Source organism: Zootoca vivipara, chromosome Z1, assembly GCF_965207765.1.
Source record: "Zootoca vivipara chromosome Z1, rZooViv2.hap1.1, whole genome shotgun sequence".
NCBI lineage: Eukaryota > Metazoa > Chordata > Lepidosauria > Squamata > Lacertidae > Zootoca > Zootoca vivipara.
In genome coordinates, this window is record NC_142583.1 from 39,676,196 (window position 1) to 39,702,226 (window position 26,031).

The 26,031-nt window shown below is 41.9% G+C and overlaps 1 protein-coding gene across 12 annotated transcripts in view; it reads left to right on the top strand.

Annotated features, from left to right (window-relative positions):
* INPP4B (inositol polyphosphate-4-phosphatase type II B) overlaps nt 1-26,031 on the top strand; it is a 267,679-nt gene that overhangs the window by 88,206 nt on the left and 153,442 nt on the right. For 3 of the 12 annotated variants that reach the window (XM_088660296.1, XM_088660295.1, XM_088660298.1), the window contains one exon: nt 22,052-22,150. The exons of the other annotated variants lie outside the window; for them this stretch is intronic. In XM_088660296.1, coding sequence (XP_088516422.1) covers nt 22,118-22,150 — 33 coding nt within the window. In that variant the 5' untranslated portion in view covers nt 22,052-22,117. The remainder of the gene's footprint in view (nt 1-22,051; nt 22,151-26,031) is intronic. 12 annotated transcript variants of the gene reach the window in all.

The following is a 26,031-nucleotide window of genomic DNA, read 5'->3' on the forward strand; positions in this document are numbered from 1 at the left end:
AGTGTGGTTGCTGACCTTGAGCCAGACATCTTGGAGAGTGAAGTCAAATGGGCCTTAGAAAGCATTGCTAATAACAAGGCCAGTGGAAGTGATGATATTCCAGCTGAACTGTTTAAAATTTTAAAAGATGATGCTGTTAAGGTGCTACACCCAATATGCCAGCAAGTTTGGAAAACTCAGCAATGGCCAGAGGATTGGAGAAGATCAGTCTACATCCCAATTCCAAAGAAGGGCAGTGCCAAAGAATGCTCCAACTACCGCACAATTGCGCTCATTTCACACGCTAGCAAGGTTATGCTTAAAATTCTACAAGGCAGGCTTAGGCAGTATGTGGACCGAGAACTCCCAGAAGTGCAAGCTGGATTTCGAAAGGGCAGAGGAACCAGAGACCAAATAGCAAACATGCGCTGGATTATGGAGAAAGCTAGAGAGTTCCAGAAAAACGTCTACTTCTGCTTCATTGACTATGCAAAAGCCTTTGACTGTGTCGACCACAGCAAACTATGGCAAGTTCTTAAAGAAATGGGAGTGCCTGATCACCTCATCTGTCTCCTGAGAAATCTCTATGTGGGACAAGAAGCTACAGTTAGAACTGGATATGGAACAACTGATTGGTTCAAAATTGGGAAAGGAGTACGACAAGGTTGTATATTGTCTCCCTGCTTATTTAACTTATATGCAGAATTCATCATGCGAAAGGCTGGACTAGATGAATCCCAAGCCGGAATTAAGATTGCTGGAAGAAATATCAACAACCTCAGATATGCAGATGACACAACCTTGATGGCAGAAAGCGAGGAGGAATTAAAGAACCTTTTAATGAGGGTGAAAGAGGAGAGCGCAAAATATGGTCTGAAGCTCAACATCAAAAAAACCAAGATCATGGCCACTGGTCCCATCACCTCCTGGCAAATAGAAGGGGAAGAAATGGAGGCAGTGAGAGATTTTACTTTCTTGGGCTCCTTGATCACTGCAGATGGTGACAGCAGTCACGAAATTAAAAGACGCCTGCTTCTTGGGAGAAAAGCAATGACAAACCTAGACAGCATCTTAAAAAGCAGAGACATCACCTTGCCGACAAAGGTCCGTATAGTTAAAGCTATGGTTTTCCCAGTAGTGATGTATGGAAGTGAGAGTTGGACCATAAAGAAGGCTGATCGCCGAAGAATTGATGCTTTTGAATTATGGTGCTGGAGGAGACTCTTGAGAGTCCCATGGACTGCAAGAAGATCAAACCTATCCATTCTTAAGGAAATCAGCCCTGAGTGCTCCCTGGAAGGACGGATCGTGAAGCTGAGGCTCCAATACTTTGGCCACCTCATGAGAAGAGAAGAATCCTTGGAAAAGACCCTGATGTTGGGAAAGATTGAGGGCACTAGGAGAAGGGGACGACAGAGGACAAGATGGTTGGATAGTGTTCTCGAAGCTACGAACATGAGTTTGACCAAACTGCGGGAGGCAGTGCAAGACAGGAGTGCCTGGCGTGCTATGGTCCATGGGGTCACGAAGAGTCGGACACGACTAAACGACTAAACAACAACAACAACATTTGCTGGATATTTTTTTGACACAGTCCTGAATATCTGTTTGAAGCACTTTATGCCCCATAGGAGGGGGCAAATGATGTTGAATAATACAAGGCAGAGGAAAAAAAAAAGTTGATTCGTTTTCAGCCAAGGTGGTTTTGTTTTAAACTAGAGCACAATGTGTTTGGAGACCCAAGAGCAGATTCTCATTAAATGGCTGTAGGAGCCTTGGTGTAAATGGAGCTGTTTGCTGAATGAACATTGTTACAGAAATATAAAGAGCCCGCCACTAATGGCTGTACTCTCTGGAGGTTAAAAAAAATGACTACAATGCAGCAAAGAATCAAAGAAAATATGTCAAAAGGTGGTACTATCATAAAATGCAGTGCATATAAAAGCAAACTTGTAGTGGTGTTCTGTTGGTTGGTTTCTGTGCATTTTCATATCAAATCCAATGCATATAGTTGTGCTACCTTTATCAGGGATCTATAGAGAAATGACTGCTTGCAGGATTCTGAATGTAAACTTACCGTGGAAGACCAATTTCACAGATATGAGTAGAACAGCAGTAGAATAATACCAATTCCAGTTCCGCCTTGTGGCTAAACCAGGGTAGCCAATGTCACACTCTCCAGATTTTCTTAGACTTCCGTTTCCTTCAGCTTCACACAACATGGTCATTGGGCAGGGATGATGGGAGTTATAATCCAACATAATCTGCACTATGTTGGCTTCCCCTGGAGTAAACTACTGGTATATAATCTATTACTACAGTACCCACTGTTTCAAACTACAATTCAGATTAAAATTAACTCCTTTCTGGAATTTTATTTCCTAGTTAAACAATTTCTGTATTGGTGAATGGTATACATCAAGGATAGGGAATCTGTGGCCTTGCAGATGTTGCTGGACTGCAACCCCCAGCCTCCCTGGCTAGTATCCAGGTGTGCTGGGGCTGATGAGAATTGGATTTCCCCCCTTATACTGATGGGGTAACTCCTCTGTGCTTAATCGGCACCATAACAAACATGTTAAGTAGCATTGGAGAACTCTTGGAGGAATATGTTCTCTTCCCTAAGAGTTTTAAATTTGCTTCTGAGCCTCTAACCCTCTCTTATCTGGTACCAGTAGCAGACAGGGAAAGTTCTCTTTTCTCCCTGGTGCCTAAAACACATGCTATGTTACTATCCCAGGCACCAAGATTCTTGAGAGCTGCAACCCAGAGGGGTATGTCTGTTGGATATAGGATGAAAGAACTCTTCTCTACTTGGATCGAAATCTGAACTGGAAAAGAACTTGGGACCATAATAATTGAATTGAATTAAAGGTGTGCATTACAACATGCTAAGATTCTTATTTTAACTAAGGATGACATCATTACTTATTTGTTTTAAAAAAGTACGCCAGACTTGATATTATTTGTATAAAGTATTTCCCCCTTTCACTTGCTCCCAATAACATTTGTTTAGCCAGGTGTTTTTTTTCTGAGGAGTGATGCAGTTAAGTGGAATGTCTAATATGATTCACTGATTGTTTTTTTATTGATGCAATTTAACTGAGTTTATTGATTTTTAACAACATTTTTAAAATGTTTGGTGGTATAGAAAGAGAAATAAAAACATGTTTCTAAAGACCAAACAGTAATCTATTAGTTATTGTTAGCCCCACTCAATTTGTTATATTCAGTAAATTGTGGGTGGGGAAAGAGATACACCCAGTGCCTTTATGTAACTCTGAGTAAAGTATTTTAGTATTTTGTAAAGGTTATCTCAGTTTTATGATCCACTGCGATTGTCAAAATAGGGAGCTTGTGCTAGATTAAATCTTAACACTTGTTCCATTTTAAAAAGGAGTATTCCACGCAGCATCAAGAAAGCACTATCAAATCCAGAATTGTCCTAAGGATGTGATTGATTGGTTCATGATTGGTTTCTGTTTACAATAACAAACATTCTTGTTGGGAAACTCCATTGCAGTTTCCCTAGAGCGAGCCTGTTTTCACTATCGTCTGTTTGAAGACTGCTGTTAAAGTCTGATTTCACATCAAGTCAAGTACAAGATTAAATCATTAGAAGCAATAGCACAAGTTGTGACAGGAATGGATAACTTCTATTTCAGTGTAACTTGAAGTTCATGGCAAAATTATGTTACTTTATTGACTTTGCTGATTCAAGCAACACTTTAACAGCCCATAACCTATTAATCTACCAGTAATTTTGCCGTGTGCTCGTCAGCTATCAGTTTCTACTGATGGTTTTTGGATAGATTATGTTCTAAGGAACATTTTTTAAAACGTTTGAGTCTGAAGACTTGCTGCGTAGGCTCAGAGTGCCAAGTTACAGTTCTGATCCCGCCCTGCTATGAATTATACTTTAGTGTGATCCATGTCAGTTTTGTTACATGCCAGTTTCGCCAATTATTTAGCTCAGGGTGGGGAACTGGATCCTGCCTGTGGGTAAGATCTTTCATTCATTCAGCTTCCTCCCTGCACAGGCCAACTTTGATAGGTTGGTGGTGAGAGAGTGGTGCCACCCTCTTGTCAATCACCTGCCATCGTTATGGCAAGAGGTGACAACTTGAAAGGGGCTCACCACTGAAGACCATTTGCAAGTGGACTTCACAATGAAGGCAGCCTCACACCTTACATCACATATGAACCTTGCCAGGCCTCATTAGACCCACAGGCTGGAGGCTAACTACCCCTATTCACTTTCTCTCTGTTAAAATTTAAGACTGCATTATTGATGGCTGGTCTGCTGGATAGTCTAGACTAAAATGATTACTATTGTTTAAGGATAACTTCCTTTATTAAACATAGATTTCATCTGTCAGTCTGAACAGGCAAATTCTCTTTCTTCATTGCACCCAAGATGAATTTTTAATCTGGAAATTATCATCTTTTGGAATATAGACTTCATTCAACTGACTTTCTGTTTCCTAATCCTTGGAGTCCTAATAGGGATATATATATTCTCTTTTAAGTTGTTGGTTAATTGTTTGGTTTGAGAACTTTATATTCTTTCTCAGGTGCTCTGTTGCCTGAGCGCTAAAGGGGTGGACCAGAACAAATGTTCCTAAACATGCCAAGCCATTCGGAAGCAGAGGCAGGTATTTTGGAGGTCACAATGTGACTCATGAAAATGGTTTAGGGAGAGGAGAGGGCTTACAATTGCATATTCTTATTTTCTTTTTTAATTTTCGAAATTCTATTTAAAGCCTCATTTTTCCCCCAGAGCTCTGCTGCCGTGCCACCAAAGGGTTTTTTTAAAAATAGAAAAATAAAAAGAAACAAAGGGAAACAGACCTTCCCTGCTCTCAATGACTAAATTCTGCCCTGTCTCCTGAATAGTTTTATGTAGCTGCCTCTTCTCTCCTTTTGTTATTTTTGGGAGTTTACCTTGAAATTTATCCCTGCCCCCCAGTATGGGGTGAATCCCTGAAATGGAAGGAGATCAGCCCTACTGAATCATGGCAGGCAATGCAAATATACTCTTCTAGAATAAAGTAACTCCAAAGACAGGTATATTACTGGGTTGCAGATACAATGGGAAAGCTGCAAAAATGGATAAGCAACCTTTCCTGAGAATTCAGAGCAATTAGTGACAAATAAAAAAGTGCCACTGAATCACTCTCTTCTTGATATAAATATGAAATGCCCCCAAATGCATTTTTTTCCAATAATCAGAACACTATGGATGCTAATGTTGGTATCAGCTGTGAAGGAAATTGAGCTGAGATATCAGCTGATAAAAACACATCAGAACCATGAGCCTTTGCAGAGCTTCAGTTGGGTCAACACTGGGAAGGTCTGAGCTTGGAATACAATAGTAATGTGTGGTAGGTAGGTGACACTAATTAAGCGTATTCCACTGATAGTGATAGAATGTTTCATATTAGAATTCCACCTGTAATTTATGGCTGATTTTCCAGAGTGGCATAAATACTACCTGAAAGCAGAGGAAGTGGAGGTGATTATTTATGCAAAAATGCTGTTGGAATCTGTGGCTCCCCTGACAGACAGAGGGGAAGAGAGAGAGATGTAATTATAGTTACTTCCATCATTCATATTAAATTTTGCTTAATGATTCCACAGTCTTAATTTGGAATTATACAGGTACAGCTAACACAAAGGTTGCTGCTATGGGTCTTTAAATACAGAAGATTGACCACAGTTTTTCCAAAGTGAAGGGAGATTAAATCATTCTTCTCTGACTGCAGTGTTATTTTGACATATGAGCATGAGACAGTTGCTTTTGATTTATTGCATATTTCCGTATAAAAATAAACAAGTGCAGGGAAAATATATTTTGCAATTCAGATTCTGGAAATACATGCTAAGCAGGATTTTTTAATCCAAACCTATCTTCCAAATGTACACTTTAGCTTTAGAAGGGATTTTTGGAACCTCCATCAGTTTCCCGACAGTCTACTGTCACTGACCAAATGAAAATGCCTGAACTTTGAGGAATAGCAGTAGTTACCGGTAGGAGATTTCCTCTCTGCCAAACCAAAGTTTTTTGGTTTTATTTCTAACAAGCTATATAGTAAAATAATAATAATATCTTTATTACGGTCATAGACCAGCAAAAAAAGAAAAAGAAAACCAATAATACATAAAATACATAAAATAATACATAAAATAGATAGTATTATCATCTTTGAATAATAGTTTCATAATCCTATTTTAAGTTAAAATTAGGTTAAAATTTAATGAGGGATAGTTCCCTTTAACTATTGTCCGCTGGGAATTAATAGGCGGCTTTATCATTGTTATTGATTGATGTAAAATCAAAATAAGTAAATAACGTTTTTAAAGTTCACAAAAGTGCACAGAGCGAAGGGTGAAATCACAGGGCACCATCAAATAAGAACTCCATGACACTTGGACAACCACTTTCTATAGAATAACAGGCAGCAGTGCTGTGCTTGCTGGGTAAAGTGCTGCATTTCTCCAAGGATAATATATTGGGCTTTTTGCAGTGTTAAAATGTAGTATTTCTTAAACCCAAGGGTTCCCTTGATCCCACCTAACAAATGAACAACTCCTATCCTTTTGTTGCTTAAGGAAATAATACATGACTGAAAAATGTAAAAAGACCTGGCACCAGTGAGAGAGGCTGGTTTTCAACCACTTCTGCTGAATACATTTTAGCTTGCTTGCAAAGGTTTCTTCTTCTTCTTCTTCTTCTTCTTCTTCTTCTTCTTCTTCTTCTTCTTCTTCTTCTTGAAAAAGAACCAGTTATACTGTTATGTTTCACAGCTTTCTTTTGGCAAAGGTTTATTGTTTAATTGTGCATTATTCCAAGCACATCCTGGAGGCTACATTTTCTTTAGTGAGTATTGTAATGCATATACTGTATAGCTATTAGAATATCATGCTAGTTGAAGGAGAAACTAATTTGTATGGCTTATTGTATTTATATATTACTTCACAGCTCCATGAAGCACCCTGAAGTTATTTACACTGATAAAAAATAAATGCTGGAAATATAAAATACTAAAAGTTTTTGTTCAAAGGGGGGGGGGGTTGGTGGAGTAACCTAAGCAACACAAGCTATCCACCTGTACACAGGCTGAACACCAACTACCACATAAAGACTGCCCATCAGTGCTGTCCAAAAGTCTGGGAGAATATAAAAAAAACCACATTGACCTGATGCTAGAAAAATGGTCAAAATCTGTGTCTGTGGCAGATGAGCTTCCCTAGGGAAAGCATGCCACAATGGGGGAGGGGGGCTACCACAGAAAAGACCAGTTCTCTTGTTGCTATCCTCTGAACATGGCTCAGAGAGAGTTCACAAAGAAGGACCTCAGGTGTTTGATCTCAGGTGGTTATGAAGTTTTGGGGTCTCAAGCCAGGCAAAGCTCTACAGCACTTTGAATTGGTCTTGGGAACAAATTGACAGCTGGTGCATGTGTAGTAGAGCCAGATTCAAAGGTCTTCTGAGTCTCTTTCAGTGGTCTGTCGACTGCCTTCTGCAGTAGCTGCATTTTCGAAACTGCCTTTAGAGGCAGACCAGCATACAGTGCATTTCCGTAATCTAACTTTAACCTAACCATTTAATTTTCAAGCTTGAATGTGGATGCAGGGCTGTCTTAAGCACCTTTGGCGCCCTGGTGCGATGGATCCCTCCGGCACCCCCCACCCCGTTTGCCAGCGCGGCGGGCTGGCGGGCGCAGCGCGGCTGCCACAGGCGCTGCTGCGCAGCAGGCGGACGGACAAAGCTGCGCGGCGGAACGGTGGGCGGGCTGGCGCCATGGCGCTCTGCGCCACCCAGCCTGGCCGTAGGGCCAGCCCTGTGTGGATGCATAGTTAGACTCAGTTATTATGTTCAAACAGTAGCATAGAAACAGCTCCATGTGGCAAGGCATTATTCTGAAGTGCCTGCACTTCATGCCTGGAATTTCATTTTCTTTTAAATCAGAGCCATGAAAACAATGATGCAGTGGAACATGAAAGGCACACATTGTTGTTTTTTGACCTTTCAACCTGAATCTTTTTCATTGCAATATAACCAAGCCAGATAATTACTGTACTGGAGTCAACAAGTTAGTCAGAGCTAATTGTAATTTTATCCAAATGTTTCTTCAATTTATAACAAACATAACACAAATTTCTTTGGAAAAACAGATGCAACTGAAAGTAGATTGCAAACTTCCTTTAGTGTGAGCTAAATGAAGACTTGTATCTGAGCAGCTAGTTGTGTAACAGATGGTGTTTGGCTTTATGACGTCTCAAAGCAATCAAGACTAAGAAGTACTTTTGCAGAAACTGAAAGAAGCAATTGACTGCGTCACATGTATAGGACTTCTGTAACTGCTGAAAGATCTGATAGAGCAGTGATGTGGTCAATATTCCAGTTTATTAAGTATTCTAGGTCAGGGGTGATGGGAGTTGTAGCCCAGTTGTAAATCATCAATGTATGGAAGGCACACTCCTCCCCACGCCTGTTTTACAATTTGAATCTACATGTCAAACCTGCACAATAAAATATGCTTGTCCTAACCCAAACATTCCTTGTGGGAGTGTGCCCCATTGCCTCACTGCTCAAATATGAACCCCCACTGAACCCATGTGAAATCTTCTTTAATAGGCCCTTTTCTCTTTCAGTTCACCTCTGATGCTTTCCTGAAGGCTGCTTCCAGGTTAACGTACTGTGATGGTTTGTGTATGCTCTTCGCAATAAGCACCCTCTGCTCACTCAGAGAGATATTTACAGTTCTTTATTTTACATATGTGCAACAGCACAATACATCTTATGCGTCCGGATCCTCCAGTTCAGATTCGGGGAGTGGCTTCCTCCTGCTTCTCTCCAACATAAGAGACGGGGAAGCCTCATGGGACATCTCTGATCCTTCCTCTTTAACCCTCGCCTTTCCTGGGCCGAAGGCTCTCCGTCTGTCCCTGAGCTCCCGGTGTGGTGCTTGGTGGTCTGCTTCAGCATCAGAGAACCTTAACACCTCCTGGCTCCCTCCTGCTCTCTCCCCCTCTCCCTCTTCCATCATTTCCTGATCGTCCCCTTCTGACTCTTCCCCTTCTGACTCTCCTCCTCCCCACCCCCCATTCAAAGGCGTTCCTTGGCAGTTCCCTGAAACATACTGAGCTCTGGAATAAGTTTCTTCACTGTAAATATGAGCACATACATGGGAAATAGTTGAACCTGCTGTTTTTGGATGGACCATAGCTCAGTAGTAGAGCCCAGGCAGATGATCCCAGCTTCAACCCCCAGCATCTCCATGTAATGCTTGCAAAGACTGTTGTCTGAACCCCTGAGAGATTCTAGGGGAAATTTAGACAACACTGAGACAGTTGGTCATGGGTCTGACTCTGTATAAGGCAACTTGTACAAAGTTTTTGAGTTTTATTTGTTTTATTTCTGAATTTTAAGCTGCTCTACTTTTTGGGGGGGAGGAAATCTGAGTGGTTTACAAGCTTATTTATAAGCTTATTGCTTCTATTAAATGATTAGACCCATCAAACAAATAAAGCAAATCTAGTTTGAATAGTTTCAGAGCATCAGAATACAACTTTTCAAAGAGCTGTATCTGCGAACAGAATAGGATTCTGTTTGTGTATATTTCAGGAAAATACTGTTTTGACAATAGATGCCTATGTTGCGATCCAATTTTTGTAGCTAACCAAAGTTTGGAAGTTCCTTACAGCCTCCCTGAAATATTCCCACATAGAATGATCTAAAAATAGATAAGCTCTAAATATTTTTAAAGTAGTCATATGGAAAGGTGGCTAAGCAGGACGGCAGGAGTAGGGGGTAGAACCACAATCCAAAATATAAGGAAATTGAGTTTTAACTCACTGCTGTGAAGAGGTAAGCTATCAACATTAAATTTATATAGCCACTCATGAATATAATTATCTAGGTAGCTTAGACAGGCTAACAAGCATCATACAATATTTTTAAAAATACAGAGTCCAGTACTTCAAACAACAAAAATCAATAGATGACATTCAACTAAGTCATGCTTAGAGTAGTTTCAATGAAATCAATGGATGGACAGGCTAAAATCCATTGCCTTCAGTGGGTCTACTCTGAATATGACTTAGGGCTCATCCAAACCTCCATTTGCCCCACTGCTTTCCCCCAGTAGAACCAGGGTTTACCCCTGAATTGGACCAAACAGCAATTGTGTTTTCAGCAGTAAAGAGCGTGTTTCCCAGGAGAAAGCTGCAAAGCAAAAGTAAAACCACTCAGACCTGTACCTAGAAAGCAAAGGAGAAGTGGAAAACTCCTCTGACCTTTGTATTCTAGGCATGGGACAAGTGGAAGTGTGGCTGAGAACCTTAGCTGGAGCCTACCTAATAGAAATAACAACATAAAATATTCCTGTTAAATGAGGCACAACAGAACAATTTGCAGCTCAGTATAAAGTTTGTGTAAACCTATATTAAAACAGCAAAGGCCTGTTTTAAATGAGTTAGCTAACAAACTGCTGTTTTAAAACAGACCCTCCTTTATGTTATTGAAGAGAAACATGCAGAGAAATGTTCTGAACTACTGGAAATATAATACTTTTTTTTTTTGCAAGCCTCCGTGTTATTCTACTTAAGTAGATGAGATTATGCCTGATGGAGATTTAGCAGAACTGTATCCGTCTTCTTGGAACATAGTCCCTTTCCATTGTTAAATTTAATTACTACTGAATCATCTCTGAAATTAAAGTGACACTCTGCACTATATGTCAGACACTTTATCAATAGAAATTAAACAACTGAAAGTGCTCAAGAGCAATACTTTTTCCTGCCACGACGCCTCTGTGTATAATTTTGTGTTCTGTATCACAATAGCCTTCAGGTTTTTCCTTGGGCTCCCTTTTATCTTCAACATGCTAAATGGGACCTACTTTTCTTTTTCTGGGGTCGTGTAGGGCACCTCACTCAGTATATGTGGCTCACAAGTTCAGTGAAAAAAGGATAGGGTTCCAGGATAAATCTTAGAGAGCCATTGCAAGACAATACTGGGTTGTGAACAATATGCCTGACTTGGTATAAGGCAGCTTCTTATATACGGTATTGTTGTTTAGTCATTTAGTCGTGTCCGACTCTTCGTGACCCCATGGACCAGAGCATGCCAGGCACTCCTGTCTTCCACTGCCTCCCACAGCTTGGTCTAACTCATGTTAGTGGCTTTGAGAACACTGTCCAACCATCTCGTCCTCTGTCGTCCCCTTCTCCTTGTGCCCTCAATCTTTCCCAGCATCAGGGTCTTTTCCAGGGAATCTTCTCTTCTCATGAGGTGGCCAAAGTATTGGAGCCTCAGCTTCAGAATCTGTCCTTCCAGTGAGCATATACGGTATTACCCCACTCAAAACATATCCATGCTTATTACTTCCATTCTTTCACTTCCCTTATGTGACTCCACCTTACTACAGTGACTTCAGATTTAATTGATTGTATTTCGTGGTTGCTAATCTCAGTTGAAAGAAAACTAACCAAGCACTAGGATGTCCCTCTTTTCATTGGAAAAATGTTGGAGTGTATGCAAAGTCTGTGAAGAAGACTACACTGGGTTTCCTCACAGTGCGCCTCTGGAGTGCCACAGTGATGTCAGTATAGCTGTTAAGATGTGGCTCAGGTTGCTGCTAATTAGACGAGCTCCCCATTTTAAGTTCCATGGCTTATTTGCTATCTTGAGCCCCTCCTCTTTAATGTTTTTAGGCAGTGGGTGGTGGAGTGGGAGGCCCAGGCTGTGCTCAGGAAAAACCAAGCTTGCTTGGGTGAGATAAAAAGATGGGTTTTTAAAAGTATGGCGAAGGAAGGGAGAATAATTGAACTGGAAAGGAATTTGGAGAAACTGGGAGAGAAATCGGGTTCTCCCTAAACAGAGTGCACATGTTGCAGTGGGACCTGGCAATCAGGCCTGTGTTGTGGGTGGGAACATTGGAGTGGCCACAATACCCTATTGGTGGTCCCTTGATCTTGGGTGCAATTGGACTAATGGGATGCTAGTCAGAGCGATTGAGGGACCACTAAAGTGCTGCACATGGCCCTTAGCGTCCTCTTTCGGGCTTCAGTGCATCGGAACACCCACCCACCTCTCCCTATATTTAGGGCTTGCGCTTGACCTTGCTATGCCGTCGTGTGTTGCCTGTCATTGGGACAGGGGCATGGCAGGAATTTCCCCCACTTGGTGGATTGGCTGGTTCCACTTGGGTTTTGCCTGCCGTGTAGCAAATCGTCACAACTTGTAAGGTTGTAGATAGGCTCTGGTTCAGGTGGATAGGGGTGGCAGGATGCCTAGCCACCCTTATGCGTTGGGTATTCTTTAAGAAGGAATCCAAGGACTCATGGTTGGTCTTCCCCATGTGGGGTTGTGCCATAAGCCTGAGTTCAGGACTCATTTGGCTGGAGGCACGGCAGACACCCCTGCTCGCCTCTGTCCCAGGTGTTCTCCCAAGGCTGACTTATGGCTGGTGCCCAGAGTCAGCACTGCCTTCAGGGCTGCAGGTAGCTAGTCGAACCAGAGCCTATGCAACCACTCACTTGATTTGTAATCAATAAAGCTGTGGCCTAAATTCTGCCAAAAACCAAACCAAAATTTGAGTCCTGTCTGAATTTATTCCTAGGGCTGGTTAAAAGGTCTCCACATGCAATAGTAATTGAAGGGGAAATTATTTGGGGGATTGATACTTTGAGACTAGAATCGACCTATAGTCTTTTCTAGTCATCTGTGTTTCTTGCTAATTTATAGGTGATAAATGATACATTGATAGTTTTAGCATTTCTTAAAATGGCTTAGAGGTTTTACTACAGTCCAATGGTGTATCAGTTTTGTAAAACAAATAAAATAGTTTCCTTTTTCTGCAACGTGGATGTTACAGCTCCAGCTGCTGGGTCAAAGGAGTAACTTGCTGCTTAGGGCTCAGACCGCATTTCTGTCTTGTAGTTCATTAGAATCTAGCCCAGCATCATCTTCAAGCCAAATGCCTTTGGAAGTTCCCAAGCAGGGCAGAAAGGTGAAGGCCTTGCTCCTGTCTGCATTAAGCAGCTGGTGTTAGAGAGAAATGCTGCCTCGTATTTATTTATTTTTTAAAAAAATTATAAACAATATTTGAAAAAACTTGTAAGCAATCAACAACATAAAACAGTAGAAGATCATTAAAAGAAAATTATAACTTAAAATCATTAATATAAAAGCACACAAAAGGAAGAAAAAGCAGGAATTCATACAGATAAAAACAGGGCCTGATTTTTATTTATTTATTACATTTATATATCACCTTTCCTCCCCAAGGAGCTCAAGGTTATGTACATGGTTCTGCTCCTGCCCATTTCATCCTCACAATAATCCTGTGAGGAAGGTTCGGCTAAGAGATGGTGATTGGCCCAATGTCACCCAGTGAGTTTCATGGCTGAGTGGGGATTTGAACCCTGGTCCCCCAGGCCCTAGTCCAACACTCTAAAAAGCCTGGACACACATATATATATATATATATAGAAATGCCTTTACAAAGCATATGAAGCAACTGATGGTTGCTACTTCATATATGGCAGAGGGAAGGGCATTCCATACTTGAGGGGCAGTAGTAGGAAAAGCCTGTTTGGGACTTCTGGCCTATGACATTCTGTAGAGTGCAATGCCATGAGTAAATTTTCCTCATACGATCTAAGTGATCTTGCAGGTCTATACTGGGATAGAAGGGCTTTCATGTAACCTGGTCCCAAGTTGTTCAGGGCTTTGTATGTTACAAGACCATGAATGTGGCTCAGTAGCTGATCAACAGTCAGTGCAGTTCCCTCAGCACAATTTTAATTTGTACCCGTCAAGGTGCTCCACTTAACAACCTGGCTATAGCATTCTGCAACAGCTGCCACTTCCTGACCAATCTCAAGGGAAGCCTCACCTGGAGCTCATTACAGTAGTCCAATTGTGAGGTTGCCAGTGCATGAATCACAGTGTCCAAGCTACGTTGTCCTGGAAACGGCAGAGTTAGTTTAAGCTGATAATAGGCCTTCCTTGTCATTGATGTTCCCTGAGCCTCTAGTGACAAAGATGGATGTAGGAGCACTCCCAAGGGAGTACAGCCCTGTCCAGAACTGGTGAACTCCCCAACTCCCCCACCTGGCAACTGCCCATCCATAAAGTCTCCATATTAGCAGGATTCGTTCTCGGTTTGCAGCCCCCTATCCAGCCCACCACTGCATATAGGCACCAGTTCAAAATAGTCCAAGCTTCTTCTGATCCATACATAAAAGCTGGCCCCAAATCTCCGAGTTACCATGCCCAGTGACTTAATCTATATTAAACAGCATTGGGGATTAATAAGATGGGCTTTTGAATACAACTGGGCTGCAACAGTTGAGAGGAGTTGATTAAAGGCATAGCAGGAATGTCTTGACAGTATCAATGTGATCTGTAGCACCCCACGAGAGCTGGAGGAGGTTGGGAAATAGCAAATGCATATATGAGCTGGGCTTGAATAGGCAAGGTATGAACAAGTGGACAAGGAAGGAAGGTTTGAAAGCCCAAGGGTACCTGTTGTTTAGGCACAAGTGTTTCTCTTTAGGTAAAAACAAACAAACAAACAAACAAACAAACAAACAAACAGCCACAGAGAATGAATAAAACAGCAAAAGTTCCTCTGCAGGTACTGTATATCCAGGAAGACAGATTTGCTTTCTTAATGTACCGGTAGTATAGGCATCTGTATGGAGAAGAGCACAGTCTCTAGTTCAAGACAGGTTGGTTCTTCCAAGTTTATGTGGCAACAAAACAAGAATGATACAAGGGTGTATCGAATTCTTTTACTACAAGAGTCTTATGCATAAAGAATGCAAATATGTGTTGTAGGTTAAGTTTTTCTTAGCCACTTCACAGATGGGGTAATAATAGACAATGATTACAGTCATTGGCAAGACTGATCTCACAATGGGCTAAGAATAGAATGGCTAAGCCCTTTGGATAGTGTTGGACTACAACCCCCGTCATAATTGACCATTAGCCATGCTGGTTGTGACTGGAGAGAGCTAAAACCAACAACTCCTAGAGACATTGAGCAGGCTACCACTGGGTTAAGCCTTGGATTGTAAACTAGAAGTTTTAACACTCAAGTCTTATATGAAAACCACCTTATTTCATAGTTTGCTTTGAAAGTTTCTGGTTTTCATTATCAGAATGTGGATATTGTCATGAATCAGTCATGAGCTGCTATGAATCTGCTAATTTACTATCTCCTCTATGAAAGTCAGGTTTTCATTCTCTAGCAATAGCTATAATCATGGAAGACAACTGTATTTATGAAAACTGTGATCTGTATGAGAATGACAGTACTTAGACTTCATGCCCTATGGCATGGTTTTCTAATGCTTACACAGATCATGAAAAAGGTTATACAAGAAGATCATAAATAAGGATATGTCCTTGACAATGCAATTACCCAGCAGCATCATGGCAAACTTGTTTGGCAATTTCATCTGATAAGAGATTTTTTTAAAAAAAAATGTTCTTCACTCTTTTTAAACCAAAAAACTCATCCTGAACAAAATGTTCAGTAGAATATGAATCTTAAAGCTCACTTCTGCATAAGATCAATGTGAAGCAAGGTAGAAATGTGCATAGTAAAACTGTTCCTAAAGAATGATTATTGGTTGATAATTAAAATGGAATCACTTTAAAAGTTTTATACTTGCATTAAATTAATAGTGTAATTCATTAAGAATCCATACATAGTTCTTGTTTCCACTTAAAATGTGTGTCAAAAACATTGTTGATATCCACATAACTGACTTCCTTGGTTTATCTTGCCTCTTAAGTGTTGTATAGAGAATTCCACCTATACACAAAGTCTCTGGGAAAGTAGTAAAAATGGGTTGACCCCATAGGACAAAACTTGGTTATAACTCATGGTTTTTCCAAGAAAGCTAAACCAGGAGTCTTGGTTTGGATAATACACTGAGTCAGTGTTTCAATGTTGGCACTCCCATGTAATGCCTTTGGCAGATTCCTGGACAATAACCTGTACATGCTCAGAAGCAGCAGAGATCTGCAAGTGGCTGAAAGCAGCACCCCTCCCCACAGCACTTCCATAACCATTCTCTGCTACTGTCCCTCTTGCTTGAATGAATTTTAGGAGGGAGGATGAACAGGGACTGCTGGGGTGTCATCTCCTGGCCTTGGTCTTCCTGAGCTTTCTCAAGCAAAAATAAGCAAAACCATGAGTTTTTATGGCACACAAAGTGAAGAATTCTGATAAGCTGAACCAATTTTGAACCATGCTGGGGAGCTTGCCATTCAGTACTCAAATACAGAAGCAGCAAAATCAAACCAGTACTGTAATTTGAAACTTCTTGTTGCTTTTTATGTTAAACTTGAGTAGGTCTACCTTCCATCTAAAGTTTGATGCTTCTTCTGGGATGCACTTCCAGGTGAATCCCATGACCTATGCCTTGCTCTTGCCCTGAAAAATGCAAGAGCACAGCATGAAATTGTAGCACCCCAAATAGCCACCACAATCTCACACAAAAAACAGGATGTCCTTTTTTTAAAAGAAGCAATTGGCAGTTATGGTGTGTCATTATTTGTCTTCTGTGTTCTTTCCTTAAATCTTAAAAACTCTGAATAATGAACTGTTTCATGTGCGTGCGTGCGTGCGTACGTGCGCGCGCGCACGCACTTTTAGCAGAGATTTAGGAATTGCCACAAAAAGTGACCTTCATGCACACTTACAGAGAACGCAGTCTTTAGAAAAATCTTCTTTAAAGAATGATGGCACATTTTACCCACATTCAGAATAAAAAGGCTCTAAATCATACTGTAATAATGTTCAAAGCAAAATGGTCAACTTAGCTGTTATAGAAAAGATATTGCCCAGCATAAGTTTCATAAATGTGCACAAGCAGCAACATGGTGACATTTTTAAAACAATATATATGTAATCTTTTGGGAAATGTGCCCAATACCTTTTGAAATTTTTACTTCAGAATATCAGCCTACAAATAAGATTAATTGTTCTCCTGGCTATAGACCAAGGACATCTACAAGTAGCAGAACTGGTGGCTGTGATGAATTTCCCAGTGGATCCAACCCTTTGAGTCTTTTTTTCTTGTGAAGAGGCACTAAAATCTATGGTTCTCATTTAATGAGAGTCCTAGTTTATGTTCTCATTAACGTTATCTAGGACTTGCAAATTGGGTGGTAATTTATATTAGGCCACCAAAAACCCATAGTAGTTCATATTTACAAGCTACTATTGAATGCCATGGAACATCTCAGTAAGTGATCATTCCTTCTGTTGACATAAACCTGTGAGACCAACATTAGGTAAAACCAGCGCCAAGGACCAGGCAGAGCCAGCCCCTGACTGGTTCTAAGAAGCCAGGCTCAGGTTCCCGGTAGGGTTGCAACTCAATAGAGGACAGGACTTCTGTGCCTTTAGTTGCCCTGCTCTCTTTTGAGTCTGGAAACCTTAAAGATAAACCAGCAGACCCTTTGTTTAATTTCCAAGCAAAGGGTCTGCTGGTTTCTCTTTAAGGTTTCCAGACTCAAAAGAGAGCAGGGCAATTAAAGGCACAGAAGTCCTGTCCTCTGTTGAGTCTGGCAACCCTAGTTCCCGGGGCAGTGCCCCCATTTGCTCTAATAAACCAGTCTCCAATGATTCTGTGTCTCTTGACACAGCAGGGGATTTGGACAGTGCAACACATTGAGGAAGGTGTTGATGCTCAATTCTGTGCCATATTGTGTGTTCTACTCCCATAAACTGCTTTCCAGCTTGTTTCTACAGTCATACTCTGTTCTTCTATATAATATAGGTTCAGTGCCTACTTTGCCCCTCTGTTTTCACTCCAAAGAAAAACCAGTGCCTAACTTGATGATAACAGAGCAAACAATGAAAGGAGGAAGCTGTAGCCCGAGATAGGAAAAGAAGTGGTAAGGGAACACCTAGCTACAGTGGTGCCTCGACTTATGAATTTAATCTGTTCTGAAGGCACCTTCGTAGGTAAAAAAATTCGTAAGTCGAAAAGGGCCACTGGAAACGCGATTTCCCATAGGAATGCATTGGAAACGGAAAAATTCGTAAGTCGAATCAACCCCATCCAAAAATTCGTAAGTCGAAGCAACCCCATCCAAAAATTCGTAAGTCAAAAAAAACCCTATCTAAAACTGCCGCAGTTTCCGTTTGGATGTCGAGAAATTAGTAAGCGTGCGGCCATTCATTTGCCCCACTTGTAAGTCGAAAAATTCGGTTGTCAAGGTACCACTGTACTTTAAATCTCCAGAGCCTGATTTGCTGCACCCAATGGTACTAAAAGAGCTTGCAAAGCCTCTGTGTATAGTCTTTGAGAATTCTTGGAGAACAGGAGAGGTCCCTGGGGACTGGAGGCATGGAAATGTTCCTCCTAACTTCAAAAAGAAAAGAGTAGACCAGATAACTACCAACTGATGAGCTTGGCATCCATACCAGGAAAGGTTCTAGAACAGATAATTAAGCAGTCAGTCTGTGAGCACTTAGAAAATGATATTTGGATTACCAAGACCCAATAAGGGTTTTTCAAAAACAAGTCATGCCAGACGAATCTCATTTCTTTCTTTGATAGAGTTACATGCTTGACAGATCAGGGAAATGTTGTGAATGTAGTGTATGAATTTCAATAGGGATAAATGTAAGGTTCAACACTCAGACAGGAAGAACCAGTGGCACAAATATAATACGAGGGACACCTGGCTTGCCAGTAGCACATGTGAAAAGGCTGTCGGGGTCTTAGTAGACCACAAGCTTTAACATGAGTCAATAGTGTGATGCAGCAGCAGCAGCAACACCAACAACAAAAGAAAGAAAGAAAGAAAGAAAAGAAGAAGAAGAAGAAAAAGCTAATGCATCAACAGAGTTCTAGTGTCCAGATCAATGGGTGTACCGTAATAGTATTGCTTTATTCTGCCATGGTCAGACTACATCTGGAGTACTGTGTCCAGTTCTGGGCACTACCATTTAAAATACCTCGGGTTGTGTTAGCTGCAGGTTGCGTCTTTTCATGTTAAGTACTCGGCAGACCTGGAAGTGTTTACTTTTGGGTTTTGCCGCACGTGCATGCGCAGAAGTGTTCTGCGTGCTTTGCTCATGCGCAGAAACACTCTATCGGCGCTTCGCACATGCGCTTTATCGCCGCTCTGGATACATACTTTTTTGGGTGGAACGTGTGCAGAGGAGGGCGACCAAGATGGTCAATGGTTTGGAAACCAAGCCTTATAAGGAAAAGTTGAGGGAGTTGGGTATGTTTAGCTTGGAAAAGAGGAGACTGAGATGAAATATAGCGATCTTCAAATATCTAAAGGGCTGTTACATGAAAAATGGAGCAAGCTTGATTTCTCCTGCTCCAGAGGAGAAGTAGAAAAGCAAAAGTTTTGTATACAGTGGTTATACTTACGAATAACTCTACTTGCGAATGTTTCTACTTATGAACGGAGCTCCATCCGCCATCTTGGATGTGGTTTAGATAGGATTTTTTCTACTTATGAATTTTTAGATAGGGTTGCTTCGACTTACGGATTTTTTCTCCCAATGCATTCCTATGGGATTCGACTTACAATTTTTTTGACTTACGAATGTGTGTTTGGAATGCATTAAATTTGTAAGTAGAGGTACCACTGTATTAATAAATGGCTGTTTCAATATCTCAGGGCCGCCCCTACGGCCAGGCTGGGTGGCGCAGGGCACCACGGTGCCGGCCCGCCAGGAGGGCGCCGCGAGCTGCGCCCACCCGCTGGCCAGCCAGTCCACCACGCAGCTGCACCCACGGCAACCGCGCTGCGCCTGCCCGCCCGCCCGCCACGCAGCAGCACCTGTGGCAGCTGCGTGGCGCCCACCCACCGCGCTGGGAAACGGGGCGGGAGGGCGCCGGAGGGATCCGGCACACCACGGCGCCAGGGTGCTTAAGACGGCCCTGCAATATCTAACAGAACTACAAGATTATACTATATTGAGTATCACATGAAATGATGAGCTCAGCAAAATAAATACAGTCTTAAAGCAAACTGGCCATAAATTAGGTCTTCTTTCTGTAGCTCATCGTTTTTTCTGATAGTAGCAAAGCAATGAAGGTTGCAGTCTTGCATGCAAACTGAATGGAACAATGACATCTATGGTTGAAGCAGGAAACCATCAATGGTCACACATTAAAAGTGAACACAGATCTTTCTGTTGGGTTGTTTCAAGCCTCTTGAATAGAAGTCCCACATAATTGCAGAATCGCTGATCATTTGTTGTCTCAAAATGATTTGGGACTAAGTCTGTGACTGCATTTTGAATAGCTAAAATAAAGGAGGAAAAAACTAGCTGAAGCTGAATAATCTTGCTTATAAACATATTTTGCAAAAATATGTGGGACACAAAAGAAAAGTAAACTAATAGGTAGTTCTAAATTTAATACTTCCAGAGGGGTGTTAGTGTATTGCATCAAAAGCAGAATTCCTTAGATCCTAACAAATTTATTATGGCATAAGCATATGTAGAAGTAAGTTTTAGTCTTATGGCAATTAGTTGTAAATTTATTAACGGTTACAAGGATATGCACTGCATTTCACTGGAAGCCCAAATGAGCTCCAAAAAACCAAAGACTGGGAATGAAAAAACGGGGGGCATTCTCTCTCCATTAAATTAGCATATTTTACTAGATGTTCCTCTAATCCTTAAGCCAGTAAATTTATAGAAAAATGAACTCTCAATCTGTATTTGGAATACCAATTACCAATATAAAATTCAATCATATATTCATTTCTCATTGTTATAAAATAACTACTTAATTAATAATACAATGCTTTCTTTTGTTGAAAGATACATAGTTTATATATTGTCCTTTCTGTTTTTTAATATTGGAAATTAAAAAGAAGTTGGCATAGTGGTATTTTAAAAAAATGTACTAAAATGTAGCAAAATGCTGGATGCATGTGGAACAGCTGTTGGCTCACGAGTCTTTTACAATCTTTTCAGTTGGTGGCTGTATGAGATCATAACACTCTTATGGGGCTATAAAGTTATCCAAACCATGATATTATATTACAAGTGTTTAGAATCATGGAGCCAGTTGTAATGTTTATGCCTACATCTTATCTGCGGTCAGTTTGATAATTTATGCTTCTGTTTGGGTCTGTTAAATAGTTGCAACAATAAAGTCAACAATGGTAATTTAAAACACATCTGTCAAGTGAGTTGTGCTACCTTTTTATGCCTGCTAATGAAAGTATATCAGGGTTGGCTCCAAGTGATTCATTTGTAAGAGGGATGCTTGTTTATCTTTGTGCGCTTGTGACCCATTATGGGAAAGAACTAAACCATTCATCTGAACAAGCACTGACAGCTGGAGCCACTTCTAATGCTATGTCCTCATAAAAGTTCTAACTAGTTTATTTTTGTCTGAGTTATTAGGATGATGTCTGTGGCAAGTGACTGACTGGGGGAGGAGAACTCTTGGGTAACTTCCATTCTTAGTCTCAAACTCTCCCTCTTGATATGAGTGGTGCAGAGAAATGAACGCAAGCAATTATTATTGTGTGGGTTTTTGGTGCCATCACCACCCAAAATGTAAAACCCATAATGAAATCAAAGGAAGCAAGCTTTGGCCGGATTGTTGAAAATGGAGGGAAGGGCAAAAAAGCTAGTTTCATTAGTGGGATTTAGAAGACTTGACAAATCCAAAATTGGCACCAGCAAAAATATAGTATCCTTCTCTTACTAAGTTTGAATAAGAAATTCATTGTTTGTAGCTGGTTGACAGACCTCTTGAAATAAGTGCAACTATCACTGCCCCCACTGGGGAACTTTACCCATGGAAAGTAAGTATCTCCAGATTTGAAAGAGAGCTAATTGAAATCAGCAGGGTGGAATTCCCTACTGGGTGTTACTAAAATACTGTTCTTCTGTGTACCAATATTTAGGACAGCTGTTCCTGAACATTAAAACTGCAGGCAACCCACATCCATTCTGAGTAATGTGAAGCAGCCTGATCACACATCTCTCCTGGACCTGCTGTAACCACAGACTGCCCTTCTTACTACAGTTTGTTTCCTCTCTTCCAGATCATTTTTCAAACTGATGAGTTGCATAAATCCCTTACTTCAAATACAGCAGCCATTTATAATTAAATGGAAAAGCTGCTAAGTTCAACAGTGCAAAAGGTAAAGAAAACAGCATTTTAAGGGGAATTCTTAATTAAACTAGTGTGTGTGTGTGTGTGTGTGTGTGTGTGTGTGAGAGAGAGAGAGAGAGAGAGAGAGAGAGAGAGAGAGAGAGAGAAAGGCACTAACACATTACAGAAACTTCAGGATGATACTAATTTGCATTTGAGATGCAAGCAATTGTCTTCAGATAAGCCACTGAATCTGAGTGACAGCTTTGCGTTCTGTACGATCTGTGTATGTTGTTTTCTGGCACAATTGAATTAACTATGCACTTTCCTCGTAAGTGCAGCACAGCTCCCCTCCCCCCTTTCATATTTCTTCTCTTAGACTAGTCTTTCCCAGACTACAAACCTCAGCATTCCTAAACGTTGACTTATACTGGTTGATGATTATAGGAGTTGTGGTCTGAAACATACAGAAGGCATCAGATTGGATAAAGTTGCACTAGAGAAAGAGAACCCTGTGCAGGCCATTGTTAGGAGATCTGCCAGGAAAATGTATATAACCTTGTAAATAAATCTGTTGATTTACAAGCCCCAGATTGATTAGCTTAATTTTTCTTTTTAGCTATGCCTGTGCATGATGCATTAAGATTATATAGCCCATGAATTAATATAATGTTTGCACATTGACATGATTGATCTCTCCTGACAATGGTCTGTATATGTAAGTCCATTAAACCAGCTTTCTTAAGTTGTATTGCGTGCTGTACGGTAGTTTACAGAGTAAATGCAAGCTACTAGCATGTTGTCGGTGTACTAGTGGAATAGTGTATTAATTACAACAGGCTCTTATCAGTGAAATAATATATCATTCAGAGAATAAGTGTTTGTTCTGGAGATAGTGGTATTGCTGTGGTTTGTTGTGTCTCTGAATTAATTGAATCATTTTATCTGATCTGAAATTAGAATAGTGCTTGCTGTCAGCTTACATTTGGGAAATTCAGGAAGTTGAGGGATGAGTTTACTAATGGGGAATTGCCCTGAAAGCAGACTTTCAGGAGTATGGGCAGGAGTCAGGCTCTGGGGCCTGTAGTGCTTTGCAGGACTGGGGCCTGCCTCAGCTTGTGCTGGAGAAGCAAGGCGTGGCCACACAGGTGAAGACCTCAGCTTGTGCTGGAGAGGCAAGGAGTGGTCACTCAGGTGAGGCCACTTGATACCTCACTGCACCTGGTGGCAGGAGCTGGGAAGGATAAAAGCTCAGCATTTCCCTTCAGCTCTTTGCCACAGCAACGCTATCCCTGCCTGGTTGCATCTGGCCTCTTGCTCCTTGGACCCTTGCCTTGCCAACGCCTTGCTCCTCAACCCTTGGACCTTTGTGTTGCCGACGCCTTGCTCCTTGACTCCCAGACCTTCGCCTCTGCCTTGCTCCTTGACCCTGCGACTGCCTGCTGCTGGACCCTCAGCCCTGCACCTGTTCCTGCTTCTACACTACCATCTTGCCTCTGGTCCTGACGTCCTCAGCCAGGGCTTCAACCGCCCGCCGACTGGACCGTGACACAGACATAGGGATTGCTGGATGTTTTCTAGGGTGCATTTACAGTACTTACGGGGTGAAGGTTTACTGTGCCCACATGAATTCAACACACATCATAGACCATATCCCAGAATCCTTCAGTTACATAGAGGGGTTTTTGCTACATTTTACATACATGTATGTAAAATGTATGTACATTTGCATACATGTATTCTCAAAATACTGTTTTAATACCATTTGAAAACTTTTGCACTAGGGTGACCAAAGGCAAATGAGCTTAAGTCATCATACATGCATCTCTGTAAAGTAATAGGGAGCCTTTTTTTCTTTTGGCTTCTGCAAAGTGGTAATAACTTTTATCTGTTTGGTTGGCCAAGATGTGGAAACTGCATTCCACTTTAGCCAAATAGAACTTTGGGCAATGAGACCAATTTAACCCTTTTAATTTATTTTCTTTCATTTTGCCTTGTTTTCCCCCTCCTGCCCTACCATGGAACCCAGAGTGAGGTACATGCCATTCCCATGAGGTCAGTTCTTCTTCTTCTTCTTTGGCGATCACTCGTAGCCGAGTAAGATTGTCTTCCATAAACACGGTTTTAACAATGGGTCTGTAAGGCCAATTCTGGATCAACACATCCTTCCACAGTGGGGACATTGGTTTGCAGGTGGGAGTTGATCATGGTGTGGATTTGCCAAGTGTGCCTTCCTCTTAGCACATTTCTCCCTTGCGTCCTGAGATCGAGTTTCTTCAAAGGCCATGACACCTTTGGTAAAGGCTGTTCTTCAACTGGAGTGCTCGCAGGCCAGTGTCTCCCAGTTGTCAGTGCTTATACTACATTTTTAAAAGATTTGCCTTGAGACAGTCTTTAAACCTCTTTTGTTGACCACCAGCATTACACTTTCCATTTTTAAGTTTGGAATAGAGTAGTTGCTTTGGAAGACGATCATCAGGCATCCCCCCTAACATGACCAGTCCAACGAAGTTGATGTTGAAGAATCATTTCTTCAACACTGGTGGTCTTTGCTTCTTCCAGTACACCGATATTAGTTTGCCTGTCTTCCATGCATTGAACACATCTAGTCCAGTGTTGGCCTCAAATACCTTCAGTCAATAATCTGTGACATATTTTTCATATTCTGTCTAACACATATTCTATCAGTTTTACCTCTTCCCCTTCACTCTTCCCATATTCCTCTCTGAACTGTTCAGCTCTTCCTCAGCTGGAAATTTGCCACAGGCTTCCTCCTCCACTCAGAGGCGTAGCTAGCCTCCTGGCCACCCGGGGCGGCAAACCCGAAGGCACCCCGCTGGGGGGGGGCGTCTGTAGCGCGCATGTGCGCTACAGTCACCCCTGCAACAAACCTTTCCATGCAGGGGGAAGGGAAGAGGGAGGCACAGCAGCCCTATGTGTCCCTTCTCCCTGCACGGAAAGAAAGCAGCAGCTTTCGGGGCTCCCTCCTCCCTTCTCCCTGCATGGAAAGAAAGTGGCAGCTGCTTACACGCGTGTAAGCGGCTGCTGCTTTCTTTCCATGCAGGGAGAAGAGACGCACAGGGCTGCTGTGTGCCTCCCTTCTCCCTGCTGCTTTCTTTCCGTGCGTCCCTTCTCCCTGCACGGAAAGAAAGCGGCAGCCACTTACACGCATGTAAGCAGCTGCCGCTTTCTTTCTGTGCAGGGAGGAGGGAGGCACAGCAGTCACGACGCATGGCGCAATGCACATGCTCTGTGGACGCCCCCATGGCGGATCCTGGGAGGGGAGGGGCGAGGGGCTCCGTTGGCTGCTTGCATGCCACTCAACAGAGTGGCAGCCAGCAACACCGGGGCCTCTCCACAATGGCTGCGGCCTCGGCGGCGGCAGCGGAGGTGCAGGGGCGCTGCCCCCCACAGAGTTCGCTGCCCCCCACAGAGTGGAGCTAGGGGCAGCCTGCCCCCCCGTTGCAACGCCCCTGCCTCCACTTCCCAGACTATTAAATGGTGATGGTCACCCATGCCATCTCTTTCCTCATTAGGGGTTGTGTAATCAGAGCTATATCAAACCCCTGTGTCATCAATGATATTATTTAAATCCCCCAAATATTTTAGTGGTAGCTGCATGTGGAATATGCCTATTCTCAGGAATGGTTGATGCACTTGTATTTTGGGAGAGAAAGATGTGGGAATTGCAGACTAGAAAGAGAAAAGGAAAATGAAGAAAAATCAGGGAAGGGACTTCAGAAGAATCAGCAGGATGGACTGTGAAAAGCAGTACACCAGGTAACAAGTGTTATGATCTGGTGGGTGGTGTTCCATACCACAGGGATAAGGCATTAAACTGAGTGTATGGAAAATTAGGTTTGCCTCACATGACCACACTGCTAGTAGTGGCAATGAACACTGTAGTCATGCCATCTGCTTTTTTCTTGC